This window comes from Chelonia mydas, chromosome 5 (assembly GCF_015237465.2).
Source record: "Chelonia mydas isolate rCheMyd1 chromosome 5, rCheMyd1.pri.v2, whole genome shotgun sequence".
Taxonomy (NCBI): domain Eukaryota; kingdom Metazoa; phylum Chordata; order Testudines; family Cheloniidae; genus Chelonia; species Chelonia mydas.
In genome coordinates, this window is record NC_051245.2 from 33,494,332 (window position 1) to 33,518,142 (window position 23,811).

Consider the following 23,811-nt stretch of genomic DNA (forward strand, 5'->3'; position numbering starts at 1 on the left):
TCAATAGACAAACGCAGGCGCCGCAGGCCTGTAGACCCGAACGCTTGTTCCGCTGTCAATGGCTGGAAATGCGCGTGTCGCTGCCGGGTTTGGCGAGCCGGGGCTGCCCCGGCATCCCTCCCCATCCTAGCGACGAGGGCGGCCGTCCCCTCCGCCCGCAGCGGCCCCCGCGCCGGCGCCCGGCCGGACACCAGGGGGCAGGCGGCGAAGGGAAGCGGCCCATCGATGGGGGCGGCAGCTCTGCGTTCGGCTCCTCGGCCCTGCCTCTCGGCTCTGGATTAGCTAGCGAAACTGGTTACGTGGGAGAGTCCCCGGCCCGGCCCCCCTGCTCCCCCCGCTGGGGTGAAGCGGGGTCTCGGAGCCGCCGCGCATAGCGGAGCGAGCCGCAGCCGCGCTGCAAGGCTCCGCGGGCGGGCGGGCGGCTTCCAGCTGGGCACCGAGCGGGCGGCAGACGCCGCTGTGAGCGCAGCCCGGGCGCCCCGCAGCGCCAGCCGCCCGCCCCCACCGCCGGGGGGAGCAGCGGGAGCCGGGGCAGCAGCAGGGGCGGCCCCGGGCGCGAGGAGGAGCAGGAGGCGGCGGCGCCGCCGCCGCAGGCAGCACGGGGAAGCGGCCGGGCTGCCCGGGAGGGGAGGGCTGGCTCCGGCCCCTGCCCGGCGGGGCCATGGCGCTGCGGGCCCGGGCGCTCTATGACTTCAGGTCGGAGAACCCGGGCGAGATCTCGCTGCGGGAGCACGAGGTGCTGAGTCTCTGCAGCGAGCAGGACATCGAGGGCTGGCTCGAGGGGGTCAACAGCCACGGCGACCGCGGCCTCTTCCCGGCCTCTTACGTGCAAGTGATCCGGGCTCCGGCCGCGGAGCCGCCCGCCCCCGCCGGCGGGGCCCGCTACGCCAACCTGCCCCCCGGCGGCTTCGAGCCCCTGGTGCCCCCGGCTGCCTTCAGCCCCCCGGTCCAGCAGCTCCCCCCTCCGGCGGCGGCCGAGCCCTTCCCGCTGCCGCCCGCCTTCCCGCCCGCGCCCTACAGCGGCTCCTACCAGCCCAGCCAGGGCAGCGACGACGACTGGGACGATGACTGGGACGACACCTCCACGGTGGCGGACGAGCCGGGCGTGCTGGGCAGCTCCTACCCGGACTACGACGCGGCGGGGGGCGGCGGCCCCACCTCGGCCCGGTACCGCCTCTCCACCCGCTCGGACCTCTCGCTGGCCTCCCGCAACAGCCAGCAGCCCGGCCACCCCCACCACCACCCCGGCGGCGGGGCCAAGAGCTCGGCCACGGTGAGCCGCAACCTCAACCGCTTCTCCACCTTCGTGAAGTCGGGCGGGGAGGCCTTCGTGCTGGGCGAGGCTTCGGGCTTCGTGAAGGACGGGGACAAGCTGTGCGTGGTGCTGGGCCCCTGGGGGCCCGAGTGGCAGGAGAACCCCTACCCCTTCCAGTGCTCCATCGAGGACCCCACCAAGCAGACCAAGTTCAAGGGCATGAAGAGCTACATTGCCTACAAGCTGGTACCCAGCCACACGGGGCAGCAGGTACACCGCCGCTACAAGCACTTCGACTGGCTCTACGGGCGCCTGGCCGAGAAGTTTCCTGTCATCTCTGTGCCCCACCTGCCCGAGAAGCAGGCCACGGGCCGCTTCGAGGAGGACTTTATCTCCAAGCGTCGCAAGGGCCTGGCTTGGTGGATGGACCACATGTGCAGCCACCCAGTGCTGGCTCAGTGCGATGCCTTCCGACACTTCCTCACCTGCCCCAGCACCGACGAGAAGGCCTGGAAGCAGGGCAAGCGGAAGGCTGAGAGGGACGAGATGGTGGGTGCCAACTTCTTCCTGACCATCAGCGTCCCCACCGGCCCTGCCGCTGCCCTGGATCTACAGGAGGTGGAGAGCCGGGTGGATGGCTTCAAGAGCTTCACCAAGAAGATGGATGAGAGCACCATGCAGCTCACCCACACCGCCAATGAGTTTGCCCGTAAGCAGGTCACTGGTTTCAAGAAGGAGTACCAGAAAGTGGGGCACTCCTTCAAGGGCCTCAGCCAGGCCTTCGAGCTGGACCAGCAGGCCTTTTCTGCCAACCTCAACCAAGCCCTTGCCTTCACCGGGGAAGCCTATGACACCATTGGGGAATTCTTTGCAGAGCAGCCCCGACAGGACCTTGACCCTGTGATGGATTTGTTAGCACTATATCAGGGGCATCTGGCCAACTTCCCAGACATCATCCATGTCCAGAAAGGTAATATCCCTGTGTCTATCTTTAATATGCCATTCAATCTCTCTCTCTGTGGTCAGATGTGGGAACCAGGAACTCCCGAGTGTTAATCCTAGCTCAGTCAGTGTCAGTGGTTTTCAGTTAAAGCCTGCTGCATTTACTCAGGCAGAACTGTCACTGAGCTTAAATGCAATAATACAAAAGTTTCATTCCATACCACAGGCCCAGACTTTAGTGGGAATTCTGCCTGGCTAAAAGCCACAGGTCTGGGCCCTAAGCCAGTCATCTTCATCTATAAAATGGGAATTAATACCTGCCTATACTACGGATATGTTGAAGATCATTCAGTTTGTTTATAAAACATCCTGCAAATGAAGTGGTGTAAAAGCATCTATTAATATAATTAATATCTTAAAATAGTCTAACCGCTTTTTAAATATTTAATCTGAAGTTACCTGAGAACATAATACAGTTATAATTCCTTTCACCGCAACCTGTCAAGGCACTTTACAAACAGTATTTACAAGAACCCATTTAGAAATATTCCCATTTTCAAATGGTGAAACTGAGCCATAGACCGAGAATGACTTGCGTAAGGTGTCACAGCATAACCTTGTATTATGTGCACTTTACAGTGCAAGGTTTTGAGTTAGATATTGAAAGCAGCTGGTGTCTTGTCTGTTATGGCTGGACACTTAGGCCTGGTCTACACCTAAAACTCTAGGTCAACGTAGATACATCATTCAGAGGTGTGAAAAATTCCCGCACCTCCCACCCCCATAAACAGCACTGTCAGTCTAGTTACCGCCTCTTCAGCGGGTGGATTTACTACAGTGATGGAAAAACCCCTTTGATGGCTGTAGTAGATGTCTAAACTACGATGTTGCTGTAGCTATGGAGCTGTAGCAATTGTAGTGTAGACATAGCCTAAGGATCTACTTTGGTGAGCGTAATAGTTTGCTGCGGTGTTCTAAGTTAAAATTTCGTATTCTTCCTCTTGCTGTCTCAGCAGGTTCTGTTCACCGTTGTCCTCCTAGCTACCACCTTTACCCTGAGATGTAACAGTATTTCTGAATGTTTGTAAGATGCTGGGATTCATTGGTGGGAAAGAAACTGCCCTTCAATAGAAGGCGTGGCCAAACCGGGCTCTGTTACAGTTGAATTGTGGCTTGTGGAGCGCCCCCACCCTTCACCATTCTCCGCCTACCACATCGGGGGTAGGGACTTAATCAGGAGCAGGGAGCCCAGGCAGGGGCACCTCATGGGGCAAAAGTCTCAACCCTGGCAGGCATGTCCTATGGCTCTCGAACTTCTGAAAATTATCATATGTGGCTCGGAGGGTCAGTAAGTTTGGTCACCCCTATCATATACTGTAAAAGAAGTGTGTAACTTGTAACATTTTTCACATACATAAAACTTTGTTATGTTATGCTTATTTAGATAACCTTAACTTTACAGTACAGACCTGATAGGTCAGTTCCTAATGTATTCTAATCACTAATGCATTCTGTACAGTAAGATGCAGGGCATGAATTTCCATCCACAATGGTAGAAAAGTTCTTTTATTTTGCCCCTAATGACATGCCTTCAAGTTTTTGCTTTCTAGAACAACGCCTCAGATCAAAGGCAAAGGAGTTTGATTTGAAAGAGATAGGTATTTATAAAGTCCATGTTGGAATCACCTATTTCTGGTAAAATCTGAGGAGCCAGAGTTCACAGGTATCACTGTAATACACTTCCAGCTTTGGTACAAGGGCAATTTTTGTTATGTATCTTTTATGACTCATCTAAATCAGATTTGTTTCACTGTAAAATTTTGGAGAGTGACAACATTATTTCAAGAAAGAGAGGAGGAAATTTATGCTAATCTTTTTGTTTTGGAAAATTCCCCTTGTTGGCATTACCCTCTGATTAACTTACACCAGCGGTTCTTAAACTGTGGGTCGGGACTCCAAAGTGGTTTGCGACCTCTTTTGAATGGGGTCGCCAGGGCTGGCTTAGACTTGCTGGGGCCCAGGACCGTAACCAAAGCCCGAGGGCTTCAGCCCTGGGTGGCAGGGCTCAGGTTACAGGCCCCCTGCCTCTGGGGCAGAAGCCCTTGAGTTTCAGTTTTGGCCCCCCCCACCTGGGGCAGTGGGGCTCAGGCAGGCTCAGGTTTCGGTCCCCCCTCCTGGGGTTGTGAAGTACTTTTTGTTTTCAGAAGGGGGTCCTGGTGCAATGAAATCTGAGAACCCCTGGCTGACACCAAATGTTTTAAAGTCAAAAAAGTGCTTGAGCCTGGTAAAGTGCGTTTGTTTTGCGAATGGAGAATTTTAAAGTGAGGAATTCTATAACTAACTTAAAGGAATACCATCAGTATGATTTTTTAAAATCAGCTAAATATGTCATCAGTTTTCCAGTAGAACACTGTTTAAGTAGTATGTACTGCAGCTTTCCTTTTTTTTTTTTTTTTTTTTTAATAGAGGGATTTTTTGCTGTGTTAGTGGTTTTTTGGGACGCTCATGGGGCAAGGCCCAAAGGCAACACCACACATTAGTGATCTCCAATCTTTTTACGCCCTAGATTACTGGTTGAATTTAAGGGCAACCCAGGCTCTACCCTACCCGTTCCCCAAAGCGCCGCCCTGCTCACTCCATCCCCCCGTCTCTGTCGCTCGCTCTCCTCCACCCTCACTCATGTTAACCGGGCTGGGGCAGGGGGTTGGAGTTCGGGAGTGGGTGCGGGCTCTGGGCTGGGGCTGAGGGGTTCGCATTGTAGGAGGGGGCGCCAGGCTGGGCCTGGGGCAGGGGGTTGGGATGCAGGAGAGGGTGAGGGGTGCAAGCTCTGGGAGGGTGTTTGAGAGCAGGAGCGTGCACCTAGGGCATGCTGGCCACTTCTGGGAGCGGTGTGGGTAAATTCAGCCTCTTGTTGAACTTGGGGAAGTTCAAGCAAATGAGCTTCTACCAGAATATTGCATGGGAACCATATGGGTGACCATAAACAAGGCCCTCATTCTACAGTCAGAGCCACAGAGGAGCTCTGTGATGTCTACATAGATCCAGTTGTAGGGTTGGGGACTATAACTGATTACTGAGTAAATGAACTGGAAAATAAAAAGGGAGATTTTTTTTCTCCAGTCTTTTTGCTCTGATACTGTTGGGTTGTTTATAGCAAGGTGTAACTTTTTAATTACAAAGTGTAATTTTAGATTAAGGTGATTTTTTTGGTTTTGTTTTAAGGCTGACAGTGGCCCTTTAAAGTCATAATCAGTGAAATAAAGAAAGCTGCCAGTATTAAAGAAGGTCCTGGGGCTGGTTTTGTTCAACATCTTTATTAATGATCTGGATGATGGGGTGGATTGCACCCTCAGCAAGTTCGCAGATGACATTAAGGTGGGGGGAGAGGTAGATACACTGGAGGATAGGGTCCAGAGTGACCTAGACAAATTGGATGATTTGGCCAAAAGGAATCTGATGAGGTTCAACAAGGACAAGTGCAGAGTCCTGCACTTAGGATGGAAGAATCCCATGCACCTCCACAGGCTGGGGACTGACTGGCCAAGCAGCAGTTCTGCAGAAAAGGACCCAGGGATTTCAGTGGATGAGAAGCTGGATACGAGTCAGCAGTGTGCTCTTGTTGCCAAGAAGGCTAATGGCATATTGGGCTGCATTAGTAGGAGCATAGCCAGCAGATCGAGGGAAGTGATTATTACCTTCTATTCGGCACTGGTGAGGCCACATCTGGAGTATTGCGTCCAGTTTTGGGCCCCCCACTACAGAAAGGATGTGGACAAATTGGAGAGTGTCCAGTGGAGGGCAACCAAAATGATCTGGGGGCTGGGGCACATGACTTACGAGGAGAGGCTGAGGGAAGTGGGCTTGTTTAGTCTGCAGAAGAGAAGAGTTGGGGGGATTTACTGGCGGCCTTCAGCTACCTGAAGGGGTTTCCAAAGAGGAGCTCAGCTATTCTCAGTGGTGGCAGATGACAGAAGAAGGAGCAATGGTCTCAAGCTGCAGTGGGGGAGGTCTAGGTTCGATATTAGGAAACACTATTTCACTAGGAGGGTGGTGAAACACTGGAATGGGTTACCTAGGGAGGTGGTGGAATCTCCATCTGTAGAGGTTTTTAAGGCCCAGCTTGACAAAGCCCTGGCTGGGATGATTTAGTTGGTGTTGGTCATGCTTTGAGCAGGGGGTTGAACTAGATGACCTCCTGAGGTCTCTTCCAACCCTAATCTTCTGTGATTCTATGATAAGGGGCTATGACACCCTGCCTACTTCAACAAAATCATAGGTGTTTCTGGCAGAGCTATTGGATTGGCTGAAAAACATAAAGTGTCTTTCTGTGTTTAGTCTTCTGCCTTAAGCAACATGCTACACATTTTGCAATAAACCCCGAAAAGACTACCCAGTTGACATCCTAGAAGAGTGGGCAGGATTCATAAAGATGGGCTTACTACTTCTATAATCTAATCTCCACATAATCCAAAATGCATCACTCGAGTGGGGTGGAAAACTCATGACCCTGTTCTCCCCCTCCACAGTCTCCAAAAACAATCCTGACAAAGAGCAAAAAATGGGGTCTGCTGTACTTGACACACACCTGAGCAGGCTCTCCTCCCTTTTGCTATTTGCTCGATAGACAGCTGCACACTGAAGTTTGGGGGCCAAGGCTTAGTGCAAGAACTCCTCTCACTGCTCCCTCTTTACATGATCGGGTGAAAATGTGGGGGAATACACAAGCTGGCTCACAAGTGTTCATATGGTGCAGAAATAAGTGCATGGTACAAACAGGTGTCGTGTTTGAACACCTTTCAGTTGTCCTTTTGCACCACACAGCCTGAAGCCTAAGCTCTGAAAGAAGGCCTCTCTATAACCAGCCTCCCAAGTGGTCCCCTGAGAAGCTGCAGCACTCAGAGCTGTAGCGGAGAGCAGTCATAGTGAGGGAAACTAAGGCCCTGTCTACACTAGCACTTATTTCGGCAAAACTTATGTCATTCAGGGATGTGAAAAAAATACCTCCCCGAGCAACATAGTTTCGCTAGCATAAGTGGTAGCATGCACAGTGCTGTGTTGACGGGAGAGCTCTCCTGTTGGCATAGACTGGCTACACAAGCGGTCTTACAGCGGCGTATCTGCATCGGTACAGCTGTGCCGCTGTAAGCTCGTTAGGGGAGACGTGGTCTAAAAAGAGCAAGAATACTAAGGTGTGCTTCCTGTGCACCTTCCTCCATCTCATCATCTGAGGGGGATCTCAGTCTTTTTTGTGGACCAGCTCCAGGGATTTCTCAACAGCCATTCCTATGCAGGGCACACCTAGTCTTCCTCCTGAGGGCAGCAACAGAGCCAAATAGTGGCAGGCAAATGGTAGGGGTCAAACAGGTGGCATGAGACATGTCCCTGTCCTCCCCCAGACCTCTGCAGGGAGCAGTACAATTAAAAGATGTAGCAAAGCAGGTACCACCTGTATCAAGTCACTGCTATTGACTGTAGCATGATCTTACTACCTCCTTCTGCTGCCTTCACCAGTCCACCCTGATCTGATGACCTTCAATAAATTTCTGAGGAAACCAGCATTCAAGACGGAGACACTCACCATTGTAGCCATCAATAAAAGCAACATTTACTATAGATCGTCCATAGATTTGAAGGGGGCGTATCTGCACATCCCTATTATTCTATCTCTCAGAAAATTCCTTTGCTGCCATCCATAGGTGAAGCATTTTCAATAGAGGTAGCTGTCTTTTGAGTTAGTCAGAGCATTTACAAAAGTGCTGGTAGACTTAGTGGCATCACTCTGATAGGAAGGGAGCTATGTCTATCCCTTCTTGTAGGACCTGGTTGTTTGTATTATCATAGCATCTAGGAGTCCCAATCATAGACTGGCACCCCATTGGGTTAGGCACTGTACAAAACAGAACAAAAAGACAGTCTCTGCCCTCAAGCCCTCACAGTCTAAGTAGTGATCAGCTCTTTCCAGAGGGGAAAAAAAACCAGTAACAGACACTTGCCATTTCAGACCCTGGAAGAACGTAGATTTTTCATAGCTAGGGCCCTACCAAATTCAGCATCTATTCTGGTAAATTTCACAGCTATAGGATTTGAAAATTAGTCCGTTTCATGTTTTCAGATGTTTATAACTGAAATTTCATGGTGGTGTAACCAGGAGGGTCCTGACCCAAAAGCTAGTTGTGGGAGGGGGATCGCAAAGCTGTTGTATCGGGATTGCCACCCTCACTTTTGTGCTGCCTTTAGAATTTCCTGCAACTGTAGGAGGTTCCCTGAGATGGAGAGATGTCTGATCTCCCCTGTGCTGCTGGGAGTGCTCCAGCTGGGGACTCCTAGCTGCTAGTCCCGCCCGGGCTGGGGAGGGAGAGAAGTAACAGCTAGGAATTCCTATCTGGGGCGCTCCCAGAAACATGGGAGAGGTCAGATATACCTCCATGAATCTCCTGCAGCTTCAGGAAGCTCTGGGGCTGCTGCCCAGTTGTGGAACTTCCTGCAGCAGGGGGAGGTACCCGGAGGTGGGTCTGACCTCCCCCAGAGAGTGGCTGTGCAGGGAAAGAATAAGTCCCATCCCTCCCCAGCCCGGAGACTAGCAGCTGGAGCCCAGGAGCCCCAGGCTGAGGTACCTCCAGCCCTGCACTTCTGCCTCTCCTCCACTAGCTAGATTTCACGGGGGAGGGCTTATTTCCTGGTCCATGACACGTTTTTTACGGCTGACTTTGGTAGGGCCCTAATCATAGCCAATTGATCATGAAAAAAGCCAGTCAATCCCAGTATAATCAGTCATGTACTGTGGTTTCATAGACACTGTCAAACACAAAGTCCTCATGTCACAAGAGACATGAGAAGCTAAGAACTATATACCTGAATTTGAGACTATCAGTGTGTTCAAGTGCTGCCTCAGAATTATGAACTCGTATACGGATACTGTATTGCAGATTATGCATAAACTGTAGACCTTCTGCAAGACATAGTGGCTTATATTTTCAAGAGTGATTAGTGGGTTTGGTTGCCTAATTTGAGACCACTTAGAGTCTGATTTTCAGAGGGTGGGTGCTGAACATTGCTGAAGTTCAGGCCCATTTAAGGTGTCTCAAGTTGTGTACTCAAACTGGGGCACCCAAAATCCTTAGTCACTTCTGAAAATGTAGGTCATTTTCTGAAATGGTGTCAAAGACAAAATCTCACACTGTATACAGGCCCTTGAAAAGGCAGCCAATCTTAGAACTGGACACTTAAGCAATGCCAACGTAGTAGGGTGTGGTACACGCTTCAAGGGAAACTCAGTACAGGGAATGTGAGTAAGAAAGGAAAATAGAAACAGCATCAACTAACTGGAGCTTTTGTTATGCCATTAGCACACTGCCATCTAAAATGTGGCCTAGTGCAGTGCTACTCAAAGTGGTGGTCCACAGACCGGTGCTGGTCTGTGAGCCATCGGCTGCCGGTCTGCGTGCACATTGGGAAAAAAAATTGCCAGCCCCCCACGTCAGATAGCTTGAGAAGCACTGGCCTAGTGGATATAGCACTGGACTAGAACTCGGGAGACCTGGATTCTGTTTCCGGCTCTGCTACTGTCCTGCTGGGTGCTTGACACTTGGGCAAGTCACTTTGCCTCTTTATGCTTCAGTTTCCCCATCTGAAAAATGGGGTGATGATACTGCTCTCCGTTGTAAAGTGCTTTGAGAGCTGCCGATAAGCGCTATGTAAGGACTAAGTTATTGTATGATGATATTATGACAGATGCCAGTCCAGGCATATTGCATATAAAGTCAATAGTACTACTTGTGAGTAAAATGTAAGCATGTGCTTAAATGTTTGCAGGACAAGGACCTTTGCTGAAAATGACACGTAGGTCTAGCATATCTTAGGATAGTATATACATTTATTTTAAAATTACTGAAGTTGAACTTTGAATGAAACTGAAAAGCAGACCAATCTAGCTTGTTACACATGGTTGTTGCACAGCAGTTTATTTTCCCCCTTTTGTAGGTGGAGGTAAAATGTTCAATAGGCTGATATTTCTCAAGAGTTCCTTTCATTTATCTTGCTATCCTGCTCTCACTTGCAGTCATCATAGCTGATTTGAGGTACTTGTTTAGCCTTATACTGCAGCTTAGAGTAATTAAACATTCTTACTGGCGATGGTACTTGTCAAATGTGGTATATTTACCTTTGTGGACTTTGAAATATTTCTTCTCTAATTAGCTGTTTCCATTGATAATGTACATTGTCAAGTGTACTTTTAATAAAAATGAGGCCTAGTGGCAGAAGGGAGATCAGTCATCACAAGGTAATCAGTGATACTAAATATATCTGCAGAGGTCTCTTAAATCTGTCTTTAATACTTACATCACAGTCACACCAAAGGACCACAGCTGTGATTCAGAGTCCATTGTATTACGGGCTATAAAGACACTGCCCTGGCCCCAAAGAGTTTACATCCTAAGAAGACACGTGACATTTGAAGAGTGGGAGTGTGGGAAAGACGAGATTACAATTACATATGTACAATTTTTATTTATATTAGGCATTTTAAAAATAGACTGTCCTTTAACACATCTGTTCTCTACATCATTAACTGGCTACATATAAACTGAATTAATGTAACCATTAAATCTAGAAAAAAAAATAGAAACCACAGAACTTTTAAACCCCTTCATCATCACCTTTTATTATTTGCATGGTATCCAAATTGGATCTAGGCGCGAAGCTGATTTTACTAACCTTTTGCACTGAAGTATGTGTAGCAGTTTCCTATGAACATCACACCAGCCTGCTGTGACTGGAAGTGCACCCAATGTAAGCAATCCCCTACCTAATCTGATCATTCAGTAATGAATCAAAGCGTTATGCTAATTTAAATGGTCAGTACATTAGCCCTTTCAGCTTATGAGTCTGAATTTTTGAGTGTAACTGTTTTCTTCCAATATCATTGTGAGCAGTGGATGAACAAGCAGGCATCAAAAAGAAAGAAGTCACACTTCTTAACTATTATGTCACTGCAGACTCTGTGATGTCAGTATGCTGAATTGGGTCCCCAGTCTTGCAGACATTTACATATGTGAGTAACTTTTCCCACAAAAGCCTTTGCAGTGTCTGGGCCTAACATTGTAAGAGTTATTTTTCCAACAAGAAGACTGGGGGTTTAAAAAACAAACAACAAATTAAGTATCCTCATGCAGGACCAAGTTTTTGAGGTGGGTGGTTATTTATTTATTTATTTTTTAAACCAGTGTCTGCCAGATATTTTGCAAGCAATTGTAACTTTCGTAAAACTGCCCTTTGAAGTGCAGGCCACATTCCTTTGGTGAAAGATAGAACTCCTCTTATATTTTCCACCTTCATGGAGAAAAGCATCATCTTCAGTTTAATAAGTCTGGGTCTATATATTTTGTTGGCTAGATCTGAAGAGGTAAGTCACTTTTTTCACCCTGTGGTGTTGAAGACAACTTGCTTCCTTCTCTTTGGGTATGTGTACACTGCATCTAGATGCCTGTGGCTGGCCTGTGCTAGCTGACTCGGGCTGTTTAATTGTGGCATAGATGTCTGTATGGTGGGAGGGTCTTAGAGCCCAGGCTACAGCGCAAGCCCAAACAGCTACACTGAAGCTAACCAGCCCCTTAGACCAAGCCCCATGAGCCTAAGTCAGCTGGCATGGGCCAGCCCTGGGTGTCTTAACTGCAATGTAGACAAACCCTTTGATACCAAAGCCTGATTCTAGGTTAGAGTAGTAACTGGTTCCTTCTTAGTAACTGTGCTGTCAGTTTTTCATTATGACATCTTTGCTGTATATTCAACACTGAAGGCTGAGAGAGATTTTCTGTTTTTAACTTAAGGCAAAAAAACCTATTAAGCATTTTCTGTCATATAATAACCTAGTTAATGTACAGAATATGTAAGATGTTCATTTACTATGAGCAAATTTCTCTGATCTGTGCTGATGACATTAAGCAAATAGTCTGTCAACAGTGAAATCCCTTGTACCACTTCATACCTTCATTTTGAAGTGCAAGAGGGGAATATTCCTTTTTTTTTTAAATTCCATTTTAAGAAACTAAATGGGAACCGTAAAAGGCCCTTTGATGATATTTAGCTTCCACTGCATTGTCTGAGGGATCTCAAAGTACTGTACAGATGTTAATGAATGTGAATCCTCACAATAGCCGTGTGAATGGCTAATAATCCCCTTTTAATATGGGGAAGCTGACTACAGTGGAGACTAAAACTTGATTATTGTAAACCCATGTACAGTATCCCAAAGCACTGAGCAGTGTGAGGCACAACATGAAATTGACATAATTCTTGATGGTTTTACTGCTGTTGGAGTACTGCAGGGGTGCAGTGAAACTGTCTAGAATTAGAGAGACAAGGTGGGTGTGGTAATCTTATTGGATTGGTGAAAGACAAGCGTTCAAGCCACACCTAGCCCTTGTTCAGATCACAAGAGCTCTGTGTAACTCAGAAGCTTGTCTGTTTCTCCAACAGAAATTGGTCCAGTAAAAGATATACAAAGTGGGTGAAGTACTCTCCAATATCCTGGGACTAACTGAGTTACAACAGCACTACAAACATTGTCTAGAATTGGATTAGTTTTGGGCTCTGTTGGTTGGCAAACCTGTGTAACAGAGGAACTGGAGCTCTCTGTAGACTCAGGAAGAAAACAATGCTTGGATTTATTGGTCTGTTTCAGTGGGCTTTTTTTGCAACTGTAAGGACTAGAATTCTTATATCTGTATAATGTCTTCACTTTTGCAGTAATTGCTTAATTCGGACCTTATGCTCACCAAGGAAGCTGTGCACTTTCCAGTGGAGAAGGGATTTTAAATCCTTTACAATGAACAATGGACTGTGAATTTGGGGTGGATATCATGGCTGCTGTTACTGAGGAAACTTAATATGCAGATTCAGGTAGCTCTTCTGCAAAGAATGAGCAGGCAGTTTAAGGTTAATTTGCTCTCAGCCTTTGCTGAGAGGTCGCTTCTGCTCTCAGATTCTTCTAGTGATTGGAATGAATACCTTACATAAAAAACCCCACTCAGTTGTCCCTCAGAGTGAAAGGTAAATCAAACTTCATGTATGCATTCATGGGCTACCAAGTGTTTGTCTTTTCAGAACGCTAGGCCAGGCATTGCAGTAAAATAGTCTGAGGGTTTGGATCCTTGATAAGAAAAAAATGAGCCTGTTTCAAACTGCATTTTTGCAGGCTTGTATATAATATTGTAAACGTGATATGGTAAGCGAATGGATATCTATGTTCTCCCTACATGGTTGAAATGGCCTTATTTTAAATGGCTTGTTATAATATAAGGAAGGCAAGGGAAAGAAGAGATTAGAGTTCAAGGTTACCACTTTAAAAGCACACTATTCCGTATTCAAAGAGGAATCCGGGAAGCCTACTGGTAGCCCTGCAGATTTAAAATAAGGGTCAGTTTGATGTCAGCAAAAAGTTACATTATTTTACTCTAATAAATAATCCTCCAAGTTGTCTTGCATAGTTTACTTATTAGATAGGGATAAGGGATCATTACACAGACCTTTTTATTTTCACAAGATTTCATAGTTGTAACCACTGAAAGATATTCTTTGTTAAATTTAGAGTTTCTTCAAAGACCATCATGTTTTCTGACTCTCATTTAGTTTGCTTTTGAGAGAGCAGTATTTCTGAGGAACCTTTGTACTTCTGCACAGACTCATCAGGGAGGATTTCCTATTGAAACTCATTGGCTGGTGGACTTCTCAAAGGAGGCATTCAAGAATGTAGTATTCCTTGTTTTTGCCATACTTTTCACTGATACAAAGGCCAGAACATTCAAACTCCCCTGATTTTCCCAGCTCTGTCATTCTGTGGCCACTGCCTTTTTCCTAGTCACTCAAAATGTGTCCATTGGTTGTTTGAAGCTGATGTATTATCTTGTTCAGAAAAGAGCACTGAGTGAGTGATTGGTTGGTCCTCTTCCCAAGTTGCCTGGCTTGGATGCCACACTGATAGTTTCTTTAGGAACAGCTAAGATATCACTTGTGACAGTGCTGTTCTCCATAGGCCTGGTTAGTGAAAGATCTGTGGTCTTGCATGAGAGGCAAAACATGCAACACTCAACTATTGTTTCTTTTCCTCACTTACTTTTTTCTCTGATTCCAGTTAAAAAAAAATGGTATTGCATAAAATAGCAATAGTGGTACCATAATGCGGAGGATGATATTCCTTGTTGGAACTCTGCCCCTACTTCTCATGTTACATACCTTTTGTACAGTTGTTTTGAAAGGAATCTCTAATTTGAAGAGTAAAGTAAGGACTTCACTTGATTGATAAAGATTTGATATTTGCTGAAAACAAACAGGGTTACAATAAGCAAGCTGACCAGTTTTAATTTGTCACTTATCTCTGGCTCATGTTGAAATAGATCTTGTTCAAATTATCTGTCTTTATCTATATTAGCAGAATCACAGCTCAGTTGCCAATATAAGACAGAAATATTTTGGTCAGGGGACCTTAGTGTGTGACCTGGTCAGTTCTTACGACCAGAGTTTGGTGGGAAAGTTTAGGAATACCAGCTGTTGGTGATTTGATAGTAGGTACACTTTCCTGTAAGTTGGTAGTGAACCAAAGATCCATCACGCTGTCCGAAGATATTCACTGCTGCTTCAAGTGCTATCTTTCGGAGGAGATGTATACCCACTCACTTACCGTTAATCCCATGATCCTGAACAGTTTGTATTGTTGCTGTATGCTGTTAATGCATTATCGTTTTACCTTATAGGTGACTGTTTCAGTGGTGAATGATACAGTCTCTGTATAGCTTGTGCACCCAACGGCATTTCTAATGTGATAAGGACCCTCCATGTAAAAGGAAAAATACTTATTTTTGTCCTGATGTGAACAATGTTCACAAAGGTTTTCTTTGCTTTGAGAATTATATTGTCTCTTCCCCTTCTGCTCACAGCCATAGACGTTTGCACTGCAAGCCCTTTTACTGTCTCATTCCACTTTCTTTTGCTGTCTCAGAGCTACTATATGGACCAGATGTTGCAACTTTTTGTTATATGTTTCACAGCTGGAAGCATTTATTTCTGGAAGGAATTTTAAATTGTCAGTCTTCTTGGCTGCTAGTAACATAATTATAAATCTTCCTTATTAAATCCTATTATATCATTGCATTCTCTAGTCTCCTCTTACATTACAATAAAACATCAGAATATGAGGTTTTGTTACTGGAACCTCTGGTCCTTAAGCCTCTAAGGCAGGGGTCTCAAACATGCAGCCTGCGGGCCATGCTGCGGCCCGCCAAGCCCCCCGCCCCCCAGAGTTATTTCCTGCTGCCGCCAAGCTCCCCTCACCCGCTTCGCCCCTCCCCCACAGCGCACCGAATCCCTGCTCCTCTGTCTACTTCCAGGCGCTTCCCGCCACCAAACAGCTGTTAGCGCTTTCCGGAGGGGAGGAGCGGGGAGCCGCGCGCTCAGGGGAGGAGGTGGAGAAGAGGCGGGGCAGGGGCGGAGATTTGGGGAAGGGTTTGGAATAGGGGCAGGGAGGGGGTGGAGACTTTGGGGAAGGAGTTAGAAAGGGGGCAGGGAAGGGGTGGGAAGAGGTGGGGCAGGAGCAGGGCCTCATGGAAGGGGTGGAGTGGGGGCAGGGCCTGGGGCAGGGGTGGCGGCTTTTGCATCTTTATATGTAAAGGTGTCAGTGATGCGGCCCTCGGGCCAATGTACTTGTCCTCATGTGGCCCTCGTGGTGATTTTAGTTTGAGATCCCTGCTCTATCGAGTATCCATTGAGCATCCAACTATTTAGCACTGGACCTTGGATTGAGGATTACAAAAAATATCATTTGCATCTTTCCATCATTTTTCCCCTCCTTTTTCAAGTTCGGTGATGCAGTTTTTTCTTGTGCTTTTGATCCATGCCTTCTTTGCTATTTGAGGGATGATCCTAATCACCTAGAACTTGAATTCAAAGCTGGATAACAAAAGCTCAGTTCACTGAACTAGAGGCTTTAGAAGCATGAGCAAGTTTTTATAGATTTGTAATAGTTGGAAGTAGAAAAAACATTTTGGTCATCTAGTCCATCTCTCCTGCTAATAATCCTATACTTTGGATCAATGGTACTTTACATAGAAATGAAATGGATTGCATATTCTATTACACATACAAATATACATTAAAAGAATGTTATGGTTGTAAAATTAAGCACTCAAAAATTAGGAAATGCCAAAATTAATATCTGCACAGGCATCAGTTTGCACAATTTTAAATCAGCCCCATTGTAATGTCCCTCTTGCTAATATACTAATACTGCTATGATATTGTACTGCTATGGATATATTTCATATTATTCTCTATGCCATACCTTAAGGATCCTAACATCTTGATTCTTTCCCCCTCTCCCTGTACACTAAGCAGAAGTCTTCATGTCCTGATGCACCTTAGCTCAATGACTTCTTCCAGACTTTTTTTTTTTTTTTTTAAAGGTGTGTTGCAGCCCTGCTGGATTGCTAAATGTGCCTGATGATGTTCTTTGCTTTGCCATCAGCCCCAAATGTGGCTATATATCAGTGTTATAGGCCCCAATCAGTTCTGCAGTTTCATCTGCATGAGTGGACCATCGCATCCTTGTGCAAAGCCTCGTTGTAATCAGTTAGGCTCTTCTCAGGCTCATGGGTCCACCTCTGTGGATCCAAATGGGGCTATAGTGAAGTGTTTTGAGATCCCTTGGGCTGAAATGTCCTACATAATTGCAAGGTATTATTACTGAGAATGCAAAAGCAAATCAATTTTTGTTAGGATTAATTTCACTAAGCTCAGTTTTAACAAATTACAAAATTATGTTATAGGGTGAATGTCAGTTTGCTTTATGCTTAATGCTGTTCAAAAATAAATAGAACCTTTGTTTTTGGTAATCAAATAGAGATCAGACTGACTTTTTTCCCTTTTATTCTTTTTAGGTTAGTTGAAGGCTAATTGCTTTCTTAGTATATTACTCTAAATCCATGAATTTTTAAAAAGCAAGCAAGTTTGTGTGTAAGGATATGCACTCATTACATATATTGCTGACCTAGGGCTATAATCTATTCTAGATGTTAATGGAGAATTCTGTTATAGTACCTGCATGAATCCTGCTGCATTAGGTCAACAATATCAATTATGCTAAAATTTTTACTTAGGTTCCTTTTTCTAATTGTATTTTGTTTTTAATAATCAATAGGACTTTAAAACTCTTTACATTTGTAATATTTTCTGGTTTATGTGTTAACTATAGATATAGAGAAATTGTATTAATGTGGAATGGTTTGAGGAGAGTATGTGCTATACAGTGAGTTTTAAAAAACTACAATACTTATGGCTCTTGGTGTGTAAGGTTTAAAATCAAATTGGAAGATAATTATTTGGATATTATGTCTCTCACATAACAATATTTCTCAAATTGCAACTATAGTATGATCAGATTTCATTAAACAATTCCATCTGGCTTCTTTTTGCACAAGCCCCAAATTACATTTTTTTTCCCCCACTGAAAAAAGTGTCCTTGCTTGCAAAGAATGCTGAAATCAATGAAGAGTTAGGAGTATATTCTACCTGACTCTTGGAAGGGGACAGTCTATAGGCATAGGCGTGTGCTCCATAGCTTGCTGTGCCTCACATACAAGGCGTTTGGTTTAGTTTTTTAGGTGGACCAGGGTAGAGTGGGTATGAGACCAGTGGGTTGTTTTTGTAGCTGATTTGTGGGCCAATACCTACCTCTTCATTAGTATGCATTATCTGTGTGAACTACTACAGCTCTGAAGTTGTAGGAGTTGGTGCAGAGCAGCTATAGTACTACTTCTGGTATAACTGTGTTGCGTATGGTGTGGACTTTTCACACTCCTGAGCAACATAATTATACTGATATAAGTAAGTCTGCAGTGTAGACCATATCCAAGTATGTCTAGCGGAAGTTTTCCAGTTCCAGGAACAGTATTTTAATCTGTTTTTATTGATAATTAGCCTGAACTGGTTCGGTGTACCTTGTCCTGTATTCACCTGGGTGAGGGAGAAAGATATTAATGACAGGTTTCAGAGTAGCAGCCATGTTAGTTTGTATTCGCAAAAAGAAAAGGAGGACTGTGGCACCTTAGAGACTAATACATTTATTTGAGCATAAGCTTTCGTGAGCTACAGCTCAAAGCTTATGCTCAAATAAATTTGTTAGTCTCTAAGGTGCCACAAGTACTCCTTTTCTTTTTAAAGATATTAATATCTACTTCTGTATTTCTTAGCTGTTAAAGGGCTATATTGCAATAAACTTTTCAGGTTCTTTGTGTGTTAAGTATTTAACTCCACTATACAGAACATAAGAGCTGAATGGTGTATTTGAACACTGACTTCTGTATGCTCAAGACTATTCTAACAGCATTCTTGTGGGCTTAAGATTCATGTGTCTAGTGTCTTGCAATATTTTGTTTTCCCCACTGTTAATGGAGGTGTTCTCTATCTTTCTCTAAAAAGTATACTGACTGATTTTTAAGATATTGAAATATAAATACAGTATTTATAGCCGCTCTGGCTTTGATAGGGCACAGAACCCAACTTCAGCAAAATAAAATCTTAGAGCCTTTATAAAAAAAAATACATTGCTTATTTTTAGCTACTTTCTTCATTATCTGTTAATCCAGTCAGAAAAAGCTGCTTCCCATAATTAATTTGAGGTATTTAGAGCAACTCTGTATTGGTAAAATCCTATGACTACGGCTACTTATGGTATGTCTACACTACATTGGCTACAGCAGCAGAGTTATGGCACTGCAGCTGTACTGCTGTAGCACCATAGTGTAGACACTTCCTGTATTGACAGAAGGGGTTTTTCAATTGGTGTATTTAATCTACCTCTCTGAGAGGGGATAGATAGGTCAACAGAAGCATTCTTCCATCTACCTATCTGCATCTGTAGTGGGGGCAAGGTCAACCTAACTATGCTGCACAGGGCACAAAATTTATCCCAGCCCTGAGCAATGTAGCTATGTTGATCTAATTTTTCATTGTAGGCCAGTCTTTAGATATAGATCTCAAAGGCCCTGCTCCTACTGCAGGGATTACTAAAACTGTGGGTCTGACATCTCTACAATTGATTTTTTGGAATCTCTCCTTTACCTTCTATAGCAGTGGTTTTCAAATTTTTTTTTCTGGAAACCTAGTTGAAGAAAATTGTTGATGCCTGTGACCCAACGGAGCTGGGGCTGAGGGGTTCGGAGTGTGGGAGGGGCTCAGGGCTGGGGCAGAGGGTTTGGGTGAGGGCTGCGGGGTGAGGCCGGGAATGAGAGGTTCAGGGTGTGGGAGGGGGCTCTGGGCTGGGGCAGGGGGTCGGGGTGCGGGAGGGGGCCAGGGCTCTGAGTGCAGGCTCTGGGCTGGGGCCAGGGATGAAGGGTTTGGGGTGCAGGAGAGGGGTTTGGGTTTGGGAGGGGCTGAGGGGTTTGGGATGTAGGAAGGGGCTCCGGGTTTCGGGGGGGTCTCAGTGCTGGGGCAGGGGATTGGGGCATGGGAGGGGGTCAGGGCTCTGGGCTGAGAGTAAAGGGTTTAGGGTGCAGGAAGGGGTTATGGGTTTGGGGGGGGCTAAGTACTGGGGCAGGGGGTTGGGGTGCAGGGTCGGGGCGCGGGGTTACCTCGGGTGGCTCCAAGTCAGAGGCACAGTGGGGGTGCTAAGGCAGGCTTTCTGCCTGTCCTGGCACCACGGACAGCACTGTGCCTCGGAAGCGGCCAGCAGCAGGTCGAGCTCCTAGGCGGAGGTACACAAGCAGCTCCGCGTGGCTCTCGCCCGCAGGCACCGCCCAAACCGATGAATGGGAGTTCAGATCCGGTGCTCAGGGTGGGGGCTGTGCACAGAGCCCCGTGGCCCCCCTGCCTAGGAGCCGGACCTGCTGCTGGATGCTTCTGGGGCGCAGTGCGGTGTCAGAACAAGTAGGGACTAGCCAGCCTTAGCTGGGCAGCATCACCAATGGGACTTTTAATGGCCTGGTTGGTGGTGCTGACCAGAGCCACCGTGACCCAGTGCCTTCCAGTACTGGGTCATGGAATGTGTCATGACCCATAGTTTGAAAACCACTGTTCTATAGCATAATAGTTCGGTTTCAGTGATCTCTTTCACGAATTTGTTTAAATGTATTAAACCTTTGTCACTGACATCAGTTCCTCTTTTCTTTAGTTAAACTTTTGTAAGAAAGCACTGATAACAGTTTGTCTACATATTTTTGAGAGAGAGAATATATGGCACAATATTACTGTGTTTACAGCTGTGTATCTTTACAAGTAATGAGTTTTAAGTTATCCTAAATACAAGTTTCTAGAGGTGAGAAATGCCTGAGAGATAGGTAATAGCTACACTGCAGATTTAAGTACACAGTTGCCATTGTGTAACAGAGAGTGAGTGAGAGAGAAAGGACTTTTTGTATGCCAGAGAATTTGAATATATTGGTGAAGTACAGTAGCTAAATCTATAGACACTCTATTTAGTTCAATATTCCTTTTTTGTTCTTTGTACAGGAGCCCTTACCAAAGTAAAGGAGAGTAAGCGGCATGTGGAAGAAGGGAAGATGGAGGTCCAGAAGGCTGATGGTATTCAAGATCGCTGTAACATTATTTCTTTTGCCACCTTGGCAGAAATTCATCATTTCCACCAAATTCGAGTGAGGGACTTTAAGTCACAAATGCAACATTTCTTAAAACAGCAAATACTTTTTTTCCAAAAAGTGACGCAAAAGTTAGAAGAAGCTCTTCACAAGTATGACAGTGTTTAATCTCCTAACTTTGAATTGTGGACTGTTCAGAGTATGAGAGTGATTTAAGCAGCAGAGTAACAATCGCTGTTATGGAGGAACAGTTGCCAACTGTTGGTGGTACAAGAATGGTTTTGTGTTCATCTGGAGTCCCAGCTGAATCTCTAATTAAGTAAGAAGGAAATGGTTAATATGGCTATGTAATAGAAACAGTACCACACATTGTAACTAAGTTATACTGTTTATGCCTACACTACCATTGTAACTTTTTTGAAATAATGATTATACTATTGCCTTATTGCTTTTTGAAGTATGGTATTTTAGTGCATACTTTGTAGACCTCAAAACCGTTTGGGTCTTTAAGGAAGCTGGCTAGATAAAAGCCTGCTTCAGATGCCTTTTTATTCTCCTAGATTTGGATTTCCTAAATTCAACCAATTCTCTGTTTACAAACTCCTACTAGAGCAGCTATGCGACTTTGTGCCTTTAGACTTTTGATTTTTCCTTTTCTAGTAAGCCACATTTTTATGACTGAATGAAGGGTTGGTGCCTGTGACAGGAATGGATTATGAAATCTCATATTGACTGAAATAATCAGCTGCCACCATCTAATTGGCACAGCAAGTATTGCCCTGTGACAAATGTTGGCTGAAAAAGCAGGATTTAAAATCAATTCACACTTTCTTGTAATAAATAGTCTTCATTTTCAATTCTGTTTGCCAGAACCTTAAACATACAAGTGAAGAGTACAGCACCACTGTATTCCCTTTCTTACCATGATTAGATAGTGAGGGGTTTTATGTTAGAATACATTATTGTGAGTAGACACTTGGAGAACTAATCTAATAGAAGCAGAGGATTGAAATGTATCAAGGGACTGTGTATACAGGCTAAGTGACTAGCACTTGTTTGTGTACTTGATAGCTGGAGATGATTTGCTCATTGTTTCAGTGTAAATTCAAATACAGACCTATGTGGTCAATTGAGACTCCACTGTGATTCACTGGTTTACGAAGTCACAGATTTGCAGGGATGTTCAATGGTATAAATGGTTTGAAAGCAGTCTTGGCTGAACTGACTAGGAAACAGGAAGCATTTCTTATATTTATAACACCCATTTAGCAATTATACAAAATAGTAAGACAATAGTTTAGTTAAGGATTTTTGCAAAGTTGAGAGTGCGTGCGTGCGTGTGTGTGTGTATACACACAAACACGGTCTCAAAACAACAGTTAGATTTAGATGCTGATCTAAACCTAGAAAATCAGTCTAAACTTTATCCTTAACCTACCAGTTCACTTTATGAAGGTCACTACGAGAAAGTTTTTCCTTTATCTTGTCTCCTTGCTATAAACAAAAACCAAGAAACCTGAATTTAATTTACACACACACACACACACACACACACACCCACACCCACCCACCCACCCACCTGAAACCAAACAAAAGCCAGGAAACTAGGCAGTCAGGGGATATCGTTCAGATGGAGTACAAAATATTAACCACCCGTATCTTAGAAATCTAGCAGTTATCTGACTGGATCATGCCAACTTTTATAGGTTAAAAACCCCACTGCTGTTAGATGGAGAAACAAAAAATAAAAAAGCAAGCAGCCACGTTGTCACAAGATCTATTGCAAAATGCTTTTGGATTGCCCTGCACTGATGGTTAACAAAAAGTTATTTCAGGAAGAACTTTGCTGATGTAGTGATACTGATAAACAAAGAAAAAAAATCACTGTTTGCTAAAATAAAAGGACAACCAATAAGGAAAGAAACTGTTTACAAGCTTCTAAGAGAATTGCAAACAATGTTGAGGAAATAAAAAGTATTTGACATGGTCATAATGCTGACTCACCATCCTTAACCTTCCTCATAATACCTCATTGTCAGGGTAGTGATCTCTGAACAATAGCTGATCTTATTCCCAGATATGGTTTACTACGTACTTAAGACAGTGGTGGGTTAGGTTTGGAGTTTCAGCCTGTGCTTGATTAAGCCAGATGCTGTTTTAATAAATATCTATGTGGTAATTATATGAGGCTGTAATCAAATTCATTCCGCTTGAGCAGTTAAAAGACTTTTCAGAAAATTACCTTGGTCCAGTTAAAGATTTTAGGAACTTAACAGTACTGAAATGTTCATATCCAAGAGAAAATGAAGCTGTTGTACTATATACAGTACAACATTATCAGAATGGTACAGTTTCCACAAATAAACTGTCATGCCCTTCCTCTCATTCTCTCATTGTTAGTTTTGTTATGTTTTTTGGAAGGGGGACATTTTAAAATTTGACACTATAAATAAGACTGAACTGAACCCTGGATCTGAATCTCTTCAGACTTTGGAAAGATTCAAATCCAGGTCAAAACTCTGTGGTTTTGGCCCATTTTTGTGGTAAACCTTTTGTAACTTTTTAGTTAGTTGGTCTTAGGTGAGAAAAAAGGTTGCTTGACTACCTTGGTTGACTAAACTCAGTGACAAGCCTTTTTTTTTTTTTTTTTTTGGTTAAGTATCCTTACATTGGAAAAAGGGAAACAAGAATACACTTAATTTTTACTTCTTATCATGAGGAGTCCAAACTCAGTTTAATTTAAAATACCCTCTTAGTGAAGAAGTATCACAGTGAATAACTGTCAATGAATCTCTGAACACTGAAGGATGTGGTCCAAGGGCCAATTGTACTCAAGCTGGATCTATATTCTTTGGTAGGGGCCCTGGATTCTGTGCACTCTGGTGCAGCAAACTGGAAATCTTGCAGCAGCTTTTTAAAACGAAATAATGCAATTAAATATGGAATAGAACAAACCAGGACAGGAGCCTCTGTTTAATGTTAAATTACAGTTGTTTTACAGTGTCTCTGCATTTTCAGTTTTTGAGGTGTCAG

General features: G+C 44.8%; 1 protein-coding gene across 1 annotated transcript; it reads left to right on the forward strand.

The window, feature by feature from the left end:
* Positions 1-303: 303 nt before the first annotated feature.
* Positions 304-23,440, forward strand: SNX18 (sorting nexin 18). Its single transcript, XM_037902795.2, has 2 exons — positions 304-2,225; positions 20,693-23,440. Exons 1-2 carry the CDS (start codon positions 662-664, stop codon positions 20,944-20,946), a joined length of 1,818 nt encoding a protein of 605 aa, XP_037758723.1. The 5' UTR covers positions 304-661; the 3' UTR covers positions 20,947-23,440.
* Positions 23,441-23,811: the final 371 nt, after the last annotated feature.

Excerpts from the sequence above, each read along its gene's own strand:
- SNX18 (XM_037902795.2), top strand. The coding sequence starts at position 662 with ATGGCGCTGCGGGCCCGGGCGCTCTATGACTTCAGGTCGGAGAACCCG. Across the intron at positions 2,226-20,692 it reads CATCATCCATGTCCAGAAAG|GAGCCCTTACCAAAGTAAAG; the intron begins GTAATATCCCTG and ends TTCTTTGTACAG.